The 17,236-nt window shown below is 35.1% G+C and overlaps 4 protein-coding genes across 4 annotated transcripts in view; 1 reads left to right on the top strand and 3 right to left on the bottom strand.

Annotated features, from left to right (window-relative positions):
• The window catches only part of LOC116017473 (tubulin-folding cofactor D), a 10,565-nt gene extending 8,213 nt beyond the window's left edge, over positions 1–2,352 (bottom strand). The window contains exons 1-3 of the mRNA XM_031258068.1: positions 1,995–2,352; positions 1,143–1,690; positions 414–516 (exon numbers count right to left, since the gene is read on the bottom strand). Of these exons, the coding sequence (XP_031113928.1) occupies positions 414–516; positions 1,143–1,690; positions 1,995–2,237 (894 nt within the window). The 5' untranslated portion in view covers positions 2,238–2,352. The remainder of the gene's footprint in view (positions 1–413; positions 517–1,142; positions 1,691–1,994) is intronic.
• Positions 2,353–4,633: 2,281 nt separating this feature from the next.
• LOC116017479 (arginase 1, mitochondrial-like) lies at positions 4,634–7,919 on the top strand. Its single transcript, XM_031258075.1, has 7 exons — positions 4,634–4,743; positions 4,991–5,147; positions 5,872–6,031; positions 6,208–6,341; positions 6,451–6,660; positions 6,748–6,858; positions 7,499–7,919. The coding sequence occupies exons 2-7, from the start codon at positions 5,007–5,009 to the stop codon at positions 7,757–7,759; spliced, it is 1,017 nt and encodes a 338-aa protein (XP_031113935.1). The 5' UTR covers positions 4,634–4,743; positions 4,991–5,006; the 3' UTR covers positions 7,760–7,919.
• Positions 7,913–11,140, bottom strand: LOC116017481 (thymidylate kinase-like). The gene is made up of 7 exons (XM_031258079.1): positions 10,874–11,140; positions 10,398–10,533; positions 9,704–10,048; positions 9,353–9,464; positions 9,216–9,275; positions 8,691–8,795; positions 7,913–8,266 (listed from the first exon to the last, which is right to left on the bottom strand). Exons 2-7 carry the CDS (start codon positions 10,400–10,402, stop codon positions 8,150–8,152), a joined length of 744 nt encoding a protein of 247 aa, XP_031113939.1. The 5' UTR covers positions 10,403–10,533; positions 10,874–11,140; the 3' UTR covers positions 7,913–8,149.
• Positions 11,141–12,202: 1,062 nt separating this feature from the next.
• On the bottom strand, positions 12,203–13,050 carry LOC116017482 (21 kDa protein-like). Its single transcript, XM_031258080.1, has one exon. The coding sequence runs from the start codon at positions 13,024–13,026 to the stop codon at positions 12,397–12,399; it is 630 nt and encodes a 209-aa protein (XP_031113940.1). The 5' UTR covers positions 13,027–13,050; the 3' UTR covers positions 12,203–12,396.
• Positions 13,051–17,236: the final 4,186 nt, after the last annotated feature.

Raw genomic sequence — 17,236 nt, 5'->3', positions numbered from 1 at the left:
GGAGGGGGGGGGGGAGGGGGGGGGGGGGCGGGGGGGCATGAAAGGTTGATTTCCAGCAAAAGTTGGACCAACTTTTATTTCTATTTAGTACAGATCAGAATAATCTAGTTTGCTTCCTAAAGATGAGTAGATGACTAGATGATTTTTCTAAGCAATAAATCATATAGATTAGAAAGCAATAACCAATAGTCAAATGGAAAGTTAAAATGCTTCAAATTATTAAGAAACAGAAGCAGTGAATATACAAGAGAGGCTACCACTTTATGCAAATGATGAGACAGTAACAAAGTTTAATCCTAAATATATATTCCTCATGAAAGCATCCCTAGCATGTATCAAAATTAGATAGAAATATTTATTTGCTTTCAAATTTATGATGAAACTTGGAAATAAAAAATGATCAAGTAATGAACCTTGAAAGTGGTAGACAATGCTTCCACTGTACCCAACAACCGGAAGTGATCAGTAACACTATTTGAAACAGATGAAATGACTTCATGCGTCCAATCAATAAAGCTGAAGAGAAAGAAAACTGGAAATAAATATTGAAGTCAAATAATAGTTTAGAATAATGAACATAAACAAAGCAAAAATTTGATGAGTTCAACAGAAATTGCACACGATACACTATTAGTTTCCTCATTATCCGGCCACATACCTATGTACAATAACTTTTCCCAAACTTGTCAAGCATTAATAAGGTTCAATGAAAGATAAACTTGGAACAAGAAAATGAAATGATTATGATCCATCCATTATCTACATGGATGAGGAGCAAAATTAAGACCAAGGAACCAGCATGCTCACATGCAGACAAAGGAACTCATGAATTCGATAGTAAGACCACTTAAACTTATTTTCAAATGACATCTCATAACTCCATAAGAGTATAAGACATGAAGTGCCCCCTCCCCTCTAGTTTCGCTAGCCAATGCAAGCAACCCGATCCCAATAAGCTCAATTCAAGGCTCAACTGGGGTCTGGGAAAGGTCATATTGAGTCTGAGTAACTAGGTACAACATACCTACAATTTCTATTGCATCTAAGTCTCTAACCAGTATTTCATCACATTTGACTTCGACCAACTCTAGCAATTCATAATGAAATGATATCAAGTAGCAGAAAAGTATTACAAAGAGAACCTGTTAAAAGCCTTCAACATATCTGGGCGTGTTAGAAGTTTTGAAAGCAACAATCCAGCTATAGTACGCATAGGACCAGCATTTGAAAGGTAGTCCTTAGAGCATTCTATAATCCTTAGTGCCAATGGAGGAGGTTCATCTCTACTCATACATTGACTATCAGTAACACTAGTATCCACAGAGGATATATCAAAAGGAATCAATACTAGTATGGAAAGCCATAATAGTATCACACACTTCGCCTCCATCTCTCCTGTACTTTCTTGCCTCAATGATGTTTCTGAATGTGCATTGTGGCACTTCTCCAACAAAGAGACTGCAAGCTCTAGATCAGAAACCTGATGCGGAAAGAATTTGATAACAGCCTTATATCCACAAACTGTTACCAAACAATAAATTATTATACATAAAGGTTTAATAACTTCCAGAATTTCATCTGAGGTTGCCCCTAGCTCAGCAGTTTTGGAACGGATAATGGACATCAGAGGAGAAACTATGCTCTCCAAATATGGCTCTACTAATTGACCCTGTTCCTGATACTTGTCCATCTGCAATATCATATTCAGTATGTTAGGCTACATTTTCAGCTCAAATCAGGAAAATAGAGATAAAACCGCGAGATATTAACTTTCCTCAACTAACAAAAGAGCATATCCTATAAAGTAATTAAAATTAATGTCTCGAATAGCTTCACTATTAGGTAGCATAAACTTATATTTCTAGTATACATAAAGTGAACTGCACAATACGCAGAATTTGTACAAAAATTGAATCTAAATTTACAAATATCATTAAATTTCGCAAATTACTGCACTACATAAACAGAGAGGTGAATGTGAAGTGAATGCGTACAATGGATCGGATCTTGTGGACGGAGGAGAGATCGGAAACCCGGCCGTGCAAAACGATGTCGTCGAGGAGGGACTTCACGAGCTTCCATTCCTGGAGGAAGTATCTCTGAAGAACTCTCTCTTTGGAATCGTGCTCGTCGTCTTCGTCTACCTCTTCTGGTAATGCTGAACTGTTCGTCGCCATTGTCGATTCCTTCTCGGCCTCCATTTTCATGCTCCGAGCAACTTCTTCTTTAGCCGCCATGGAAGCGACTGCGTCGATTACTGGCAATTGATTTATTCAAATTTCCCGCTTGAGATTTGTACTGGACTTCAACTGCTCTGAAGTCTGAAATTCTTTTTTCGCTTCAAGCTCAGTGTTGATAACTCGGTGCTCAACCAAAATGAAAATATATAAATAAATATCAATTTGGTCCCTATAGTTTTATTGCTCAATCAATTGTACCTTATAAAATGTTCTTCGTTCTTTATAATAATTTCATCGATTTTGCCTAACACAGCAGCACACTTTGCTAGTTTTCTAGTGAGTAATGGGCCTAATGGGCTACATAGATCCAACAACAACAATAGGTGCAAATATTGGTAGCCCAAACCACAGAATGCAACAAATTTAATTGTGAATCATGTGGCTCATATTGTAGTTAGAGGCAAATTTTAGTATTTTACTGTGGATCGTAGTCTATGTAGCAGCATGGACTAGATAAAAAAATGACGTCGGTTAAAGTTTTTTTTTCTTTAACAATGGTAGACAGCAAATTTCATTATGGTCCATGTTGCAACCTCTTTCATTACTCAATTGCATGACAACATTACTAAAATATCATTCTAATTCAACTATATAAACATGCTATTCAGTTTCATTTTATACACAATGTAGTTTCATTATAGCACCACTAAAATATCATTATTATTCAACTACAGTTTCATTTGACAATATACACTTAATACGTAAGACTTGCTATTTAATTTCGTTTTATACATATTGTAGTTTCATTACAACACCACTAAAGTATCATTCTAATTCAACTACAATTTCATTTGATATATACACATAATATGTAAACTTGTTATTCACTTTCATTTTATACACACTGTAGTTTCTTTACAATATAAAAAAAAAAAGGGCACGCCACAAAACAATATGCCTGCCATTTCTTTTAATTAAAAGAAACCACGCTTGTTTGAACCATAGTCCACAACTATATAACGATTGCTAGTTAGAGATGTCGTTTCTTTAACGGATCATGTGAAGGTAAATTATATTGTGGGCTACTAGTAAATATTATTTTTTTATATACTAAATGTTTATTTTTAATATATTGTAAGTTATTTTTAGATATTAAACTAAAAATGAAACAATACACTAAAAATAAAAGTTATTATTTCATAAAATTTTTATTTTATTATTAGATTAATAATATAAAATAAAAGTAAGAGTATATTACAGCTATAGGGAGGTAGAAAAGATAATGAAAAAAATTATAAATTTGGCAATGTGAAAGTGGAATCCACTTTGAAAGTGAGAGTATTGCATGGATAAAGATAAACCTTAGTAACCACTAATAAAAGTCATTTTTAAAAAAAGTTTACAAATAAGCCAATATATCACTTTCCCAATACCACTTAGCTTGGAGAGTTGGAGGAAACCAGACGAGGGAGAGGTTCTTTTTAATTTTTTGTGTGTATGGAAATGAAAATAAATTAAATAAAATCATATAAATATAAATCGAATAACATTAACTGTGTCGGTAAAGAACACTAACTGAATATACACATAAAAATATAAAAAAACAAGGACACAAATGAAAAATGTGTATCCTTGTGAAAAGGATACATTATCCCATGTGAAAATAATGGGCAGATTATGTCTGAAAAAAATCAGAGGCAAGTTGGAACCCAATCCTATCTCTTTTTTTTTCTTCTTTTTTTTTTTTTGAAAAAAAATCCAAAAATATATTAATAGAAGAAATTAAATGCTGAATACAATAAAGAATAAAAGACAACCAAGTGTATTTATATACCCATTTTCTCCTTGTCCAGTTGAAAGACAAGCTTGTGAGTCTCCTGCTTCTTCTCAGTCGTTCATGTTCACTGGTATGTCAATGGCTAAAAAAAATAACGAGGTGTCGAGGTGTATCTATTTCTTTAATGTAATAAAACTAATTAGATCAAATATGTTTTTTTTTTCGAACTAGCACCCGCAATAACTCAATTGTATATGAGACACTATCAAGAAAAAAAGAAGCGGACAATCAATCAAGACGAAGACAATGACAAACTTATTCAAAAATGAATTAATAAAAATTAGAATAATTCGAACCAAAAGTAGTATGTATCTACTACCTAATATCATGTCAACTACAATAAGTATTTATATAATTATTTTTAGAAAAGTTCAAAGTAAACAATAATTTTAATGCTAATTATAATAAATTTTTTCTATATAATTTTACATTAATATACTTTGAATTACTCATTTAAATACAAATATTAGACACTAATTAATCGTATAATGCGCGTGTAAAACTAGTACGCAGGAAACAATGATACAAATGAAAAATGTGTATCCATGCGAAACGGATAGATTATCCCATGTGAAAATAATGGGCAGATTACGTGTCAAAAAATCAGAGGCAAGTTGGAACACGATCATATCTATTTATATACCCATTTTCTCCTCCTCCAGTTGCAAGACAAGCTTAGCTTGTGAGTCTCCTGCTTCAATTCTTCTTAGTCCTTCTTGTTCACTGGTATGTCTCGCGGCAGTATTTAATTATTAGTTTTAATATCATTTTTTATATCAAAAGAAAGTTCAATTTGGAAATGTTTGGTTGAGTGTATAATATATATAACATATAAGTATAAATGTACATTTCAATTATCAGTTTAGCTTTTTAGTTAAGACACAACACATAATTCAATTTATTAGATCTAAATGTGTTGTTTCACTTTCATAATTATATTGGATCTAAATGTGTTGGCATGACCTTGTTGTAGGATCGGAGTTGCAAACATGAATAGCGTCAGGAGGATGGGCATGCATTACCTGCACAAATTGAATTGTGAAAACATACCCAAACACGTGAGAGATAATGCGCAAAAACGTATTATCGATGCATCTCTTTCACTTATCCGGGAGAGGTCTAAACTAAAGGCATGTGTTACATACATCTAATCTTGATGATTTGCTAACCTTGCAGCTAGCTTAAGTTTTGCCCTTAGTACCTTGTTTAATTTGAAACATAATCCATATTATTAGCAATTACTACGTATTAACATGCAAAACCAATTCTTGGCATTATTGTTTTTTGCATGTGGTCCATGAAATTTGGTGACCACCACTAAGACATTGTTTTATATGATAAACGTGCACATATTGACAAAAATATGGGTATCTTTGTAGATTTAAAAAAAAAAATACATAAATCAAAGACATTGTGATCTAGTGGCACCAGTTTACACTCCCACATGGATGTGAGTGGGTTTGAGCCTCAGTGAAGGCGCAACTGTTGACTCTTTTTGAAAAAAATACAGAAAATATTTAAAATAACACACTAATAAATACTCTACTGAGACGACTAGAAAATATTACAAATAACACACTAATAAATAGTTAAATACTATTGTGGTCTAGTGGCACCCGGTGTCCCATGGGAGTGGGTTCGAAAAAAAAAATTAGTTAAATACTCTACTGAGAAACAAAAATACAGAAAATATTAAAAATAGCACACTAATAAATACTCCCTACTAAAAAAGTTTATTAAAAACACACACACATATATGCCTAGGCTGGTTTTTACAACAGTTATCATAAGTAGATAGTAAATAATGGGAGGTTTGCTTTTGTCTAAAATATTTTAGTTGGCATTTAATTTCAGGGAGAGCTTCTTCGTTCTCTAGGGGGTGTCGTGGCATCATCATGTCTTCTTGGAATTCCTCTAGGGCATAACTCCTCATTTCTCCAGGGCCCAGCATTTGCCCCTCCTTACATTCGAGAGGCCATGTGGTGTGGCAGCACAAACTCTACAACTGAAGAAGGTGAATACAATGCAATTAGTTCTACAATTAGTGTGAAGTTGAAAACATTAACAAGATAACGTTAACATCGATTATAACTAATGCTAGATATTTAGACGTTACACCGTGACTGTTTTTGCTCGAAATATTTAAACTCCTTTAACTTGTCTTATAATGAGTTTGCTGAAATGATGCAGGCAAAGACATAAAAGACCCACGCGTCTTGACTGATGTTGGTGATATCCCAATACAAGACTTACGTGATTGTGGCGTAGATGATGATGGACTATTTAAAATCATCGGTGAATCTGTGAAGACAGTGATGAACGAGGTGAAAATATATCTCTTTTTATACGTGTCTGAATTGAGAAAAAAAATAGTACTCTGTAAAATTGTTAGCTTAATTTCAATTTGATATCAGATCTGATGTCTCTGTGTAGGGTGTAATGCGGCCCTTGGTGTTGGGAGGGGATCACTCCATATCATATCCTGTGGTGAAAGCTGTGTCGGAGAAGCTTGGAGGACAAGTGGATATCCTTCACCTTGATGCTCACCCTGACCTCTATGATATGTTTGAAGGAAACAAGTACTCACATGCATCTAGCTTTGCTCGAATCATGGAAGGGGGCTATGCCAGGCGACTCTTGCAAGTAATCTCAGCTAAAAAAACACTCCGATATATGCACACCACATCATATTACGTCTATCCTAAATTCATATATATCCTTGTTGCGCAGGTTGGACTTAGATCAATCAACTATGAAGGTCGCGAACAAGGAAAAAAGTTTGGTGTGGAGCAATTTGAAATGCGAACATTTTCCAAAGACCGTGAATTTCTAGAAAATCTGGTTTGTCTTCTCATTTTTATCAAGATAAAACGTTAACCACTAAGTATAGCTGATGTTATGCTTTATGTTGTGTCAAAAGATCATGAATTCCTGAAAAATCTGTTTTGTCTTCTTATTTCTGTCAAGATAAAAGGCAGGCTAACCACTGATTATAGCCAATATTGTAAAAATTGATCTAGGCAGTCGCCAAGGCATTGACTAGGCGCCCCTATGCAGAGGCGATTTCAATTCTAGGCAGCTTTGCGTCGGCCAAGCGACTAACCGTCCGACTAGGCGCCTTAGGCACCGAGTTGGGCGCCTAACTCAGCCGAATTGAGCGCCTAACTTGGTTGAGTTGGTGCCCAACTAGGTCGAGTTTGCACTCAAGCAAGTGATTTTTTTTGCTTACTCGTTTACTCGATCTGATTACTCGACCGCCTAAGCGCTCTAAACGCTAGGCGCCTCAGGCACCCGACTAGCGCCTAGCACATTATACAACATTGGTTATAGCTAATGTTACGTCTTCTTATTTTTATCAAGATGTCACGTCATCTTATTTATGTTAAGATAAAAGGCTAACCACTAGTTATAACTAATGTTACGTTTTCTGTAAACGCTTACCACTAGTTATAGCTGATGTTACGTTTTCTGGTGTGTGCAGAAACTCGGGGAGGGGGTGAAGGGTGTGTATATTTCGGTGGATGTGGACGTTCTGGACCCTGCATTTGCTTGCGGTGTGTCACACTTAGAGCCGGGAGGTCTCTCTTTCCGGGACGTACTCAACATAATCCAAAACCTTCAAGGTAACATCGTGGCAGCCGATGTGGTTGAGTACAACTCGCAGCGTGATACTTTTCATGGGATGACTGCAATGGTGGCCGCAAAACTAGCCAGAGAGCTGGCTGCTAAGATGTCCAAGTGATTAGTATACTGCAACCCACTGAAAGGCGTTCTCACCAGCAAGTAGTAGTGAATAAGGATGGTCCTATCACTCCTATGACTTATGAGATAGGAATTATCTGGTTCTGGTGAATAAGGGCTGTTGTATGCTGTAATGAATAAAGGTTCTTTGTTCTTTTTAATCCCACAAGGAATATCAAATTTCTTTAAGTTAAAGAAAGTATAGTAAGGAAGGCAAAGAACAATTGAAGTAAATAAGTACTTATGCCCACTGTTCTAACAAAACTTAAGACTACCTATCTAAGAGCACTTGTATCGATACTAGATTACATTGCCAGGAAGGTATAAGAAAAAATGTAGGGCTAAATTACCCACATAATGGAAGTTTGAGTCCTCAACAAAGGGCATACACTTAGCTCGACCACAGCAGCGACAAGGGTTTTCCATCTTGGCACTTTATCATGCATTCCACCACAATTTCTCTCAGCTTTTTTTCAATGTCTTCCATAGGAAGGGTTGCATCTATTATCTAAATCAGCAAAAAGGAAAAGAGATTCATCATGGAAATTTTGTGTTCAAGTTTGGTTCTTTGGAGTTGGTAAATGAAGTCTTATTTCTACCATTGTAAGATAATATAGTCAAATCAATAGTCCATCTGGACTCATTTATAATCACAAGCATTGCTGAGCTGAAAACTAAATGCATTAGCCTATGATCTCGATATTGAATATTAAAGCTATAGATGCATCAGAAGCAATCGTTATATTGTGGATCAGGGTCCACAATGCACTGTGCACTGTGGACCCTGGTCCAATATACAGAATTTGACTTCATAAAGTACAGAATTCATGTTCATAATGCACAGAATTATATAGTTGATGACACATAAGCACTTAACATAATACACATACACATTTTGTATCTTTACTGCCCCTAAAAGTAATGTCGCTTACCTTCCATGATGAATCCTCAAGGGCCTGGTAAGAGAGGGCAACCTTTTTCTGAAACTCCAACTGCTCATACCTCTCACCACCGTAACCTCCTCTTTCAGCAGCTCTCTGGCATATTTCAAGAATGAATTGTCTATAAACCACAGGAAATACAAAAGGCACACCATTGCACCATCCATATCAGAAAGAAAACAAATCTGACATATTAGCTGAATTCTCTCTAGAAATTAGAGAACCGCAAAAGATTGACAAATAGTGAAGCCATCACATCCAGGTGGGCTGTTAACTGGCAATTTCCTTGCCCCAAATACTTTCCAAAGGGACTAGATAGTGCATAAGAAATGCAAAACTATACTGAAAATATCATCCATCACTCCCAAAATGACCAAGCATACGCATAGATATGATTTAAATGCAATAACTAAACCAAACAGGCAATAAAACCATGCTGGTTCCAATTTGACACTACAATGAAATGTTTTACTATTCCTCCAATGTCACATGCATTTAAACTGAAAAATTGATTACCTCAGGTGAAATATCAAGGTACAATACCAGATCTGGAGCAAGCAATCCTATATCAGGAGCCTGCATCAAAAGACTTCATGACATCACAACCTTAAGAAACCTTGAATTTCAATATTGACACTGAAGAATGTATTTACCTTGCACCATTGAATATCAAGTCCCTTGGCAGAGGAAAATGCTACCCCAGAATAAGAATAACGGTCTACAATAATAGTGGTCCCACTCTTCAGAGTTTCTTCCATTAATGACCTGCAATTATATTTTCAGTCAATAGCGGATCATTCAGAGCATGGATCAACCATGCTGGGCAAATCCAAACTTTAACATACAATAGTAAATATCAACATCATTTAAGTGAAAATTTCAAATTGTGTACAACCAAAAAGATATTCCATGACTAAACTCTAAATCCGGAAATCATTCATTGTAAGAGCAACCATTAATTGGCAAATAAAAGGCAATTACTTTTGTCACATGACAGAGAATACCTCTTCTCCCAGCGGTTGGCACTGAAAAGGAGATGGATAGCATGATCATCCAAATGAGATTTGTTGGCAAGATAAGAAGATATCATTTGCCCAATTCCGGTATTTCTATCAGGAAATCTCCATGATTGAATGGAGTGGCCAAGGTTATCCAAGTACTTAACTAATCTACTAGACTGTGATGTCTTCCCACAACGATCTAGCCCTTCAAAGACGATCAAAGCACCCCTTGAAATTCTGCTGCTTCTACTACTTTCCATGTGAACTTGTCTGATTGAGTTCTTCACAGTAAACTTCAAATTCAAGCCAAAGTTTAAAAGCTGACGCACTCCTACTCTCTCAAATTCCCTGAAAATAAAACTTTTAACTTCATTATCAACTGTGACTCTCAATGGCATTTTCTCATAGATCATAAAAGCATTTACCATCTTAAAAAAAAAAAACAAACAAACAAACAAACAAAACAAAACAATAAAAATGGTAATTTTTCATAAACAACAAATACGGAGTAATTTCATATAAAAGCTCAAGCAAAGAGATCATATCAATAAACAACCCTTGTTATTGTCATGCCAGCACATCACATGCATTTGTTATTAACTGGATTATTGTATAAAGTCACAAACTTGGCTCTCTTGTTAGCAATTACGATGATCAAAGTAATGAAACTAGGCTAGCAATAATGATCTGGACTTACAACATATTGCAATCACTTGAATTATTGATAGTTCTGGGATTAGAGATGCCATTTTGCACGATCTGAAACCTTCAGAGCCCATGGGCTGAGCACGGGAGCAAGGTCTATCAGTAGGAATCTTGTGAGGGCCATAAAGCTGCATTTTCAAATCATTACATTGATTGCATTAAAATCAAGAGGTAAAGTGATTACATTAAAATTGAAAATCCCTCATTGGGTTGTAAAATATGGAAATCACTGTAAAGAACTAAGGATTCAAGTCATAACATTTCAACTGTTATTATGATTCAAGTCATAACATTCAAGTCAACAAATGCCTATAAATTAAAATTTAGACATCATCCACTATGCAACTGAATTGAAATTTTGAAACTAACAACAAGTGCCTATAAATTACCATTCAAACACTCAGAACATCATCGTACAAGTGTACAACAAAAATTTAAACCTGGGGAAACAAGATTTGTAAAGATTACCTTTGAAATGCGGCTTTAGTGAACCAGGAGGCTGCAATGGAGGGTGGGCGCAGAGCTATTGAATACCCAGAAGCCAACTTTTGAAATAAGTTGCAGGAAATTGAACGAACAGGTGAAACAAAATACCAGTCGCCAAGTTGTTGTTCGCCGGAGTAATGCCGGAAGAGATAGTGATGCCGACGGCCGTTGACGTGAGTGACTAAGGAGTAAGGGCCTAAGGGGTGAGCAAATGAGCAATGACTAAGGTAAAATTGTGACCATTTTACCACAAAGCCCAATTAACCATTGGTTTGTTTTCTCGATCCATTTGGAATTGGGTTATATATTTTTTTTGTTATAAGTTTGAACATCATATTTAAGGACTCGCTATTATTTATGTTTCGTAGATTGATATATGAGATAAATTGCATAATGTATTTTTAGTAACTTACTATTCTTTTAAATACTTGTAAATAAGTACGCTAATAAAGTCAAATTGGATACCGCATATGCTCGGCGATTTCAAACTCAATACGGATAGGACGCGTAAAGCCAACTCTAGCATGGCTAGTGCAGGTGGATTGTTACGTGATCACAATGGCTCGTGGGTCGTGGGGTTCATCATGAAGATTAGGTACACCGACAGTTTCATGGTTGAGCTCTGGAAATTTGAGGGATGGGCTTTGTCTGGTTAAAAGTCAAGACCTATACAGAGTTATTATTGAGACAGATTCTGAAACTATGATTAATGCGGTTAAGTGCGAAGGCGCGCCAAACCCAAAGCTAAAACACTGATTCTTGATTGCAAACATATTCTGGAACAAATTGAGGAATGGGAATTCATCCATACCCACCAAGAAGGCAATAAGTGTGCTGTCTTTCTCGCCAACTTGTGACAAAACAACGACTAGGGCTCTCATATTTTGGAAAATCCTCCTGATGGTATCATTGGCCTTCTGGAGCGCGATGCAAGAGGGGTTGCCACTAGGCGCATTAATTGATCGTTGGGACTTTGATCCTTTGGTTGCACCAAAAAATTAATTAATAAAGTCAAATTGTTGAATACACAGACATAAAATATTTTAAACATTTTCCTTTTAAACAAACAAAAAATAAATGGAAGAAATATTTTCCTTTTAAACATTTTTATAAATCTTCCCCCAAAGATTTATAAAAAATTTTAAAAGGAAAAATATTGATGATATGCAGAGCATTCTGTAACCTTTAAGTATCATCACGTGGCCCTCGTGATTGCATGGCAAGGCTACAGTTGACTTCCAATAACCAAGCAACCCAAATCATTAATGCTCATTTCTAAAATCTAAAAGGTAAATAAAAAACTACTCCGTATTTATTAATAAATCTTTGATTATTATTCCATATATTAAATTAAATTAAATAAATTCAAAACTTGATATTCACAAATTTCCATATACTTGAACGTTACATATGTTTGCTAAGCATACATAACATAAAAAAGTAAAGTAAACCAAATGAAATTGAACACCAAGTAAATATATAATAATTGAAATCTAATTAATTAATTAGGGTTTGTTCTTGGAGAAGGAGGCTCTTTGTGCAGCAGCGAAGTGGTTAAACATGGCGAGGGCGACACTGGTGGACTGTGCAACGTTAAGAACCTTAGCTTGAATGACCCTTCTAACCCTACCGCCCATTCTGTAACCCGAAATTCCGTCCATACAAGCGAAGGCGTTGGTCTCCATTGTGCTCAGCCATGTCTGGACGTTGCTCTGATGCCAAACGAAGGCGTTTTCGCCGTCGAGGTTTAGGCGGTTGAGCTCCTTCACCGCCCTGGCGAGCTGCGACGCGCCGTCGTCGATTTGGTTGATGCAATCGTGCACGGCCTGGTAGTCGGCGGCGGATTTGAGATCTCGGCTGATTTTGGCCATGTACGCGCTCGCGTAGCGTGCCCTAACCAGGCTCACTTTTAGCGCCACTTGCGCGAGCTCCTGCGGCGATTGCGATGTGGAGTTCACGTGGCCGGCGAGGCATGAAACGCAGAGTTTCGGGTACAGTGTGCGCCGGCACTGAGATTCGACGTATGTTCTGCCGCGAGAGTAGTGCGATCTCTGAAGCGGCCGGGCGGTGACGTCAGCGACGACGGAGAAGATGGAGAGGAGGAGGATGAAGGAGGAGAAGCTAAGTTTTGCCATTGTATGGAGAGTAGTGTATGCGATCTGATCGGAAGCCAAAACCTTTAATTTGTTGAATAATGTTTGTTGATTGTGATGGGAAAATGTGAAAGGGGGTTAGAGTTTATATAGAAGGGTTGTCATGTGCATGGGAATTTGACTTCGTTCTATTTTATTTCAGAAGAATTCGATCTCATGAAAGAGACGTTATCATTTTTTTAAAAATCATAAAATCAAAGTGATCAAGTAGTAATAATAAATAATTTATTGATATAACCAGTTTGGTTGGCCTGAGTGATAGTGCACTCTCATCCTTAAAAGATGTCAGGGGTTTGAACCTCTTTGGTACGAAAAAATCAATCTGACCAGCATTTTGCTCCTTAATTGGGCTGGCTCCAGCATTTTGCTCCTTAATTGGGCTGGCTCAGCGCGAACGGAGATTAGTCTGGGTATGAGTAAAGGTGTTCCTATAGTCAGAGAACCTTGTGGTACAACAAAAAAATAATAATTTATTTATATAAATTGTAATTACATATTTATATTCTTTTTTTTCAAAAGGGGTGAGCGAGTGTGATTCTCTTATGATCATAAGGTCACGAATTTAATTTTGTTACTCACATCTCTTCTCGGTTTATATATTTTGTATGAATTACATGCTAATGCCGGCTATTACACAATAATGAGATTTATCTAGTACACACCATCACATAATTAATAAAATGTGGATTTTCTTCATAAAAAAAATAACGATAAATACATGCATGCCAAATGCTACTACACGTGCAGGTAGCTTCAAGGAACCAGGTTGTCACTAGTGAGGTTGGGATTCTAGCAAACAGAAACCTTAATTATAGTTATATTAAATTAGGTCATAAGTTATCTTCATATATTCAAACTTGTTTTAATACTAAAACTTCGATTTGGACGTAAAGATGTAAATCTCAACAAGTAATTGATTCAAACAAATTCACGCCTCCTTCCTTGACTTTTGAATTAACATTAATTTATTTACATAAATACAAAAAATTAAAGCGTTAAGTTAACTAGTTAAAGATTGAGCTAGAGTACAATAACTCTTGAATTATATATGGAGTTTAAACAAAGTAGTTAAAGTGATTAGGTTGTCTGATGAGTAATGCCAACGATATATATGATTTGACCAGCTGCTGCTTAGCAGGCACCTGCGACAAGTTGTCTCTCCATCGGTCAAGGATCAAATCGAGATCGCGTGGCTCTACATTATCATGAAAATAATTTAAAGTATTAAGATATTGTCAACAACGTTGTGGTATACCTTATGTAAAACAGATATATATGTTATGTTGCAGTCACAAAAAAAAAAAAAAAANAAAAAAAAAAAAAAAAAAAAGTAATACACTAACAAATTATAAAATTTCACCCGCTTCGGGAGGTATGAGAGCTGACCCAAGAGAATCCTCACTTGTGAAAATCAAATCCGAATTTTCCTAAAATTCTTCCAACAAAGAGAGCTCACTTATCACGCTCAATCGGGTATTGATTGATCATATTTGAGATGACTCTCATATTAATACACACACACACGCAAATCCAAACTTACCACGCCATACTTATAATCGATTACTTTTTTTTATAATTCAAGTTTCATGACATAGTCAAACTATATAATATTGGACCGCTTCAAGTCTCATACCAAAGTACCAAATTGTATCATTTTATGCATGCACAATGAGCCTAACTCCAACCCAATTGGTGGAGCTCGTCTCCAAATTACACTCTACTGCTGGAATAATGTTTAACTACCGTTCAATCAACCACTATATCACTGCCTGAGAACAAATTAAATCTCTTTTATATATAGTGTCTCGTGTTTATGTTACTAAATTATAAGATCATTAACAAAATTGTATAGTGTATAATATATAAATAAATTCCAACTTTTGATTTCATATTTAATTTTTTTAAACATATTTAAGGGATAATCAATTTCAAAATCTTTTATATATATTTGGGGTCTCATGTTTACGTCATTAAACTATATAATTATTGACAAAATTGTATATTTGGAATGTGATATGATGTATTTAATATTAATTAATTTGTATCAGCAATAAACCATATGATTCACTAACCTTTGACTAATATATATCCCCTTCAAATTATATCCCATAAAATCAATCAAAAATCCCTTGAATTCATTTTTGTTCCACATCCTTGCTTTTGGCGGTTAAATCGATCCCTTTTATACATTTTAAATCACTCATTCGTTTCGGCCATGCACCACCCTAGCTAGCTCAACCAAGCCATGTCTATATATTCTCAATTTAAAATTAAAATTAACAAATTAATAACAATATAAATAATAAACACATGATATGTTGATTTAGGAAGAACCAAGGTAGGTTTACTTAAACCGACCAACAATTATCTAGTACATGTGTGTCTCAATAAACAAACAAATAAATTTATATTTGTATTTATATATACATTACCAAGATTTGAGTACCATGATCCAAGCGTAGCACATCATATGCGGGTCAATGGGCGCGGGGAACTGCCTAGCTAGCTATTTCAATTTCAATTTATATATATATATATATATATGACACGGATCAGGTCAGAATCATATTCTCACGAAAAAATTGAGAACCAATCGCATATGTTCACGTGTCCAATTGTAACAGATCATGATACTTTGGAGTACAAATAAAATTGTGTAAAAAGTGCAAGTAACAATTTTATATAGTGCACGTAAAATGTATTAAAAGTGCAACAAATAATGTACACTAAGCATCAATATTAAGAGCATCTAACGTTATCATTAAGTGCACCAATGTGAAAGACATTGGCTCTGTTTGGTAAATAATTAGCATATTAGTCAATTTTGGTCTATTTGACCATTATTAGTTGTTTGACTTGGTTAAAAAATCGATATAAGTGTTTGGTTAATAAGCTTTTCGTAACTTCAAAATACTTAATTTCAAAAGGCTACTCAAAGCAACCTTTTCAATTAGTCTTTTGAGATAAGAAATTATACCAAACAGTTATCAGCTAACAGCTAATTTACCAAGCACTTTTCTACAATCAGCTAATATTATCAATTAATTAAATATTCTAACACAATCAGCTGACAGCCATTTACCAAATAGGACCACTATCATTAGGTGCACCAATGTTAAAAGGTAAATTACTTGCACTATTAAGTGAAAAATGGTTGCACTTTTAATTTGCACACTTGCACTTTTAACACACGTTACTTACACCAAAGTTTGAGTTATTTACGAAAATGTCACCACATCTTTTTTTTTTCTTTTAAAAAAATTACATTTGGTCCGTTAAATATTGACACGTGGATGGCTGCGATTAGTTCTCAGCTCTTGTATGGGCATTCATTCTGGTGCGAAGAAGGACTCAAGTGCGAAAATTAGGAGAAATCTAAGCATTTGATCTGTTCATATCAAAGGCTCTAAAAAATAACAATGTCCAAGGATAATCGTCACTTGCGAGAGTCAAGTCTGAATTCTCCTGAAATTCTTTTTCAAAAAATAGCTCACTTGCCATTTGAGCTACCAATTGAGTTGAATTCTTAATTTGTTATTGACATGTATTAATGTTTCAATTTCAAATCAAACCCAACCATAAATTTGATTATGATCTTCTAGGACCGTCGGACAAATTCATATATAGTCCATTTGAACATGTATGGATTCAGAATGTACCCAAATTGGAGAAGCCCAAAATAAACGAACGACTATTATATGGCATACGGACATGGACCAATGAGTTTGCATGGGATACATGATCCAATAGAATATAAAATAATAATAAAAAATTATACTTTTAGTCTCTGAATATCAAATGGCAATCATTATTGTATGGACCATGGTTCACACAGTTGTGTGGACCAAAAATAAAAAGTACATTATTTTTGTACTGAATGTACATTATTTTTGTACTGTAGATACATTATTTGATAGTATATATCAAATAATGTACTTTCAGTACAAAAATAATGTACCCTAAAATAACGTACTTACAGTACAAAAATAATAATGTACCCTAAAATAACGTACTTACAGTACAAAAATAATGTACCTTCAGTACAAAAATAATGTACTTTTTATTTTGGTCCCACAGCTGTGTGGACCATGGTCCATTCAATAATTTGCCATCAAATGGTATAATGCAATCTCATTTTAAAATTAGTTGTTAATATTATTTGTTGGTATGTTGAATCTTGGACCAGGGTGTC

The sequence above is a fragment of the Ipomoea triloba genome, chromosome 4, assembly GCF_003576645.1.
Source record: "Ipomoea triloba cultivar NCNSP0323 chromosome 4, ASM357664v1".
NCBI classification, from domain to species: domain Eukaryota; kingdom Viridiplantae; phylum Streptophyta; class Magnoliopsida; order Solanales; family Convolvulaceae; genus Ipomoea; species Ipomoea triloba.
The sequence above is the reverse complement of the archived record's forward strand: the minus strand, read 5'-3'. Positions and strand labels throughout refer to the sequence as shown.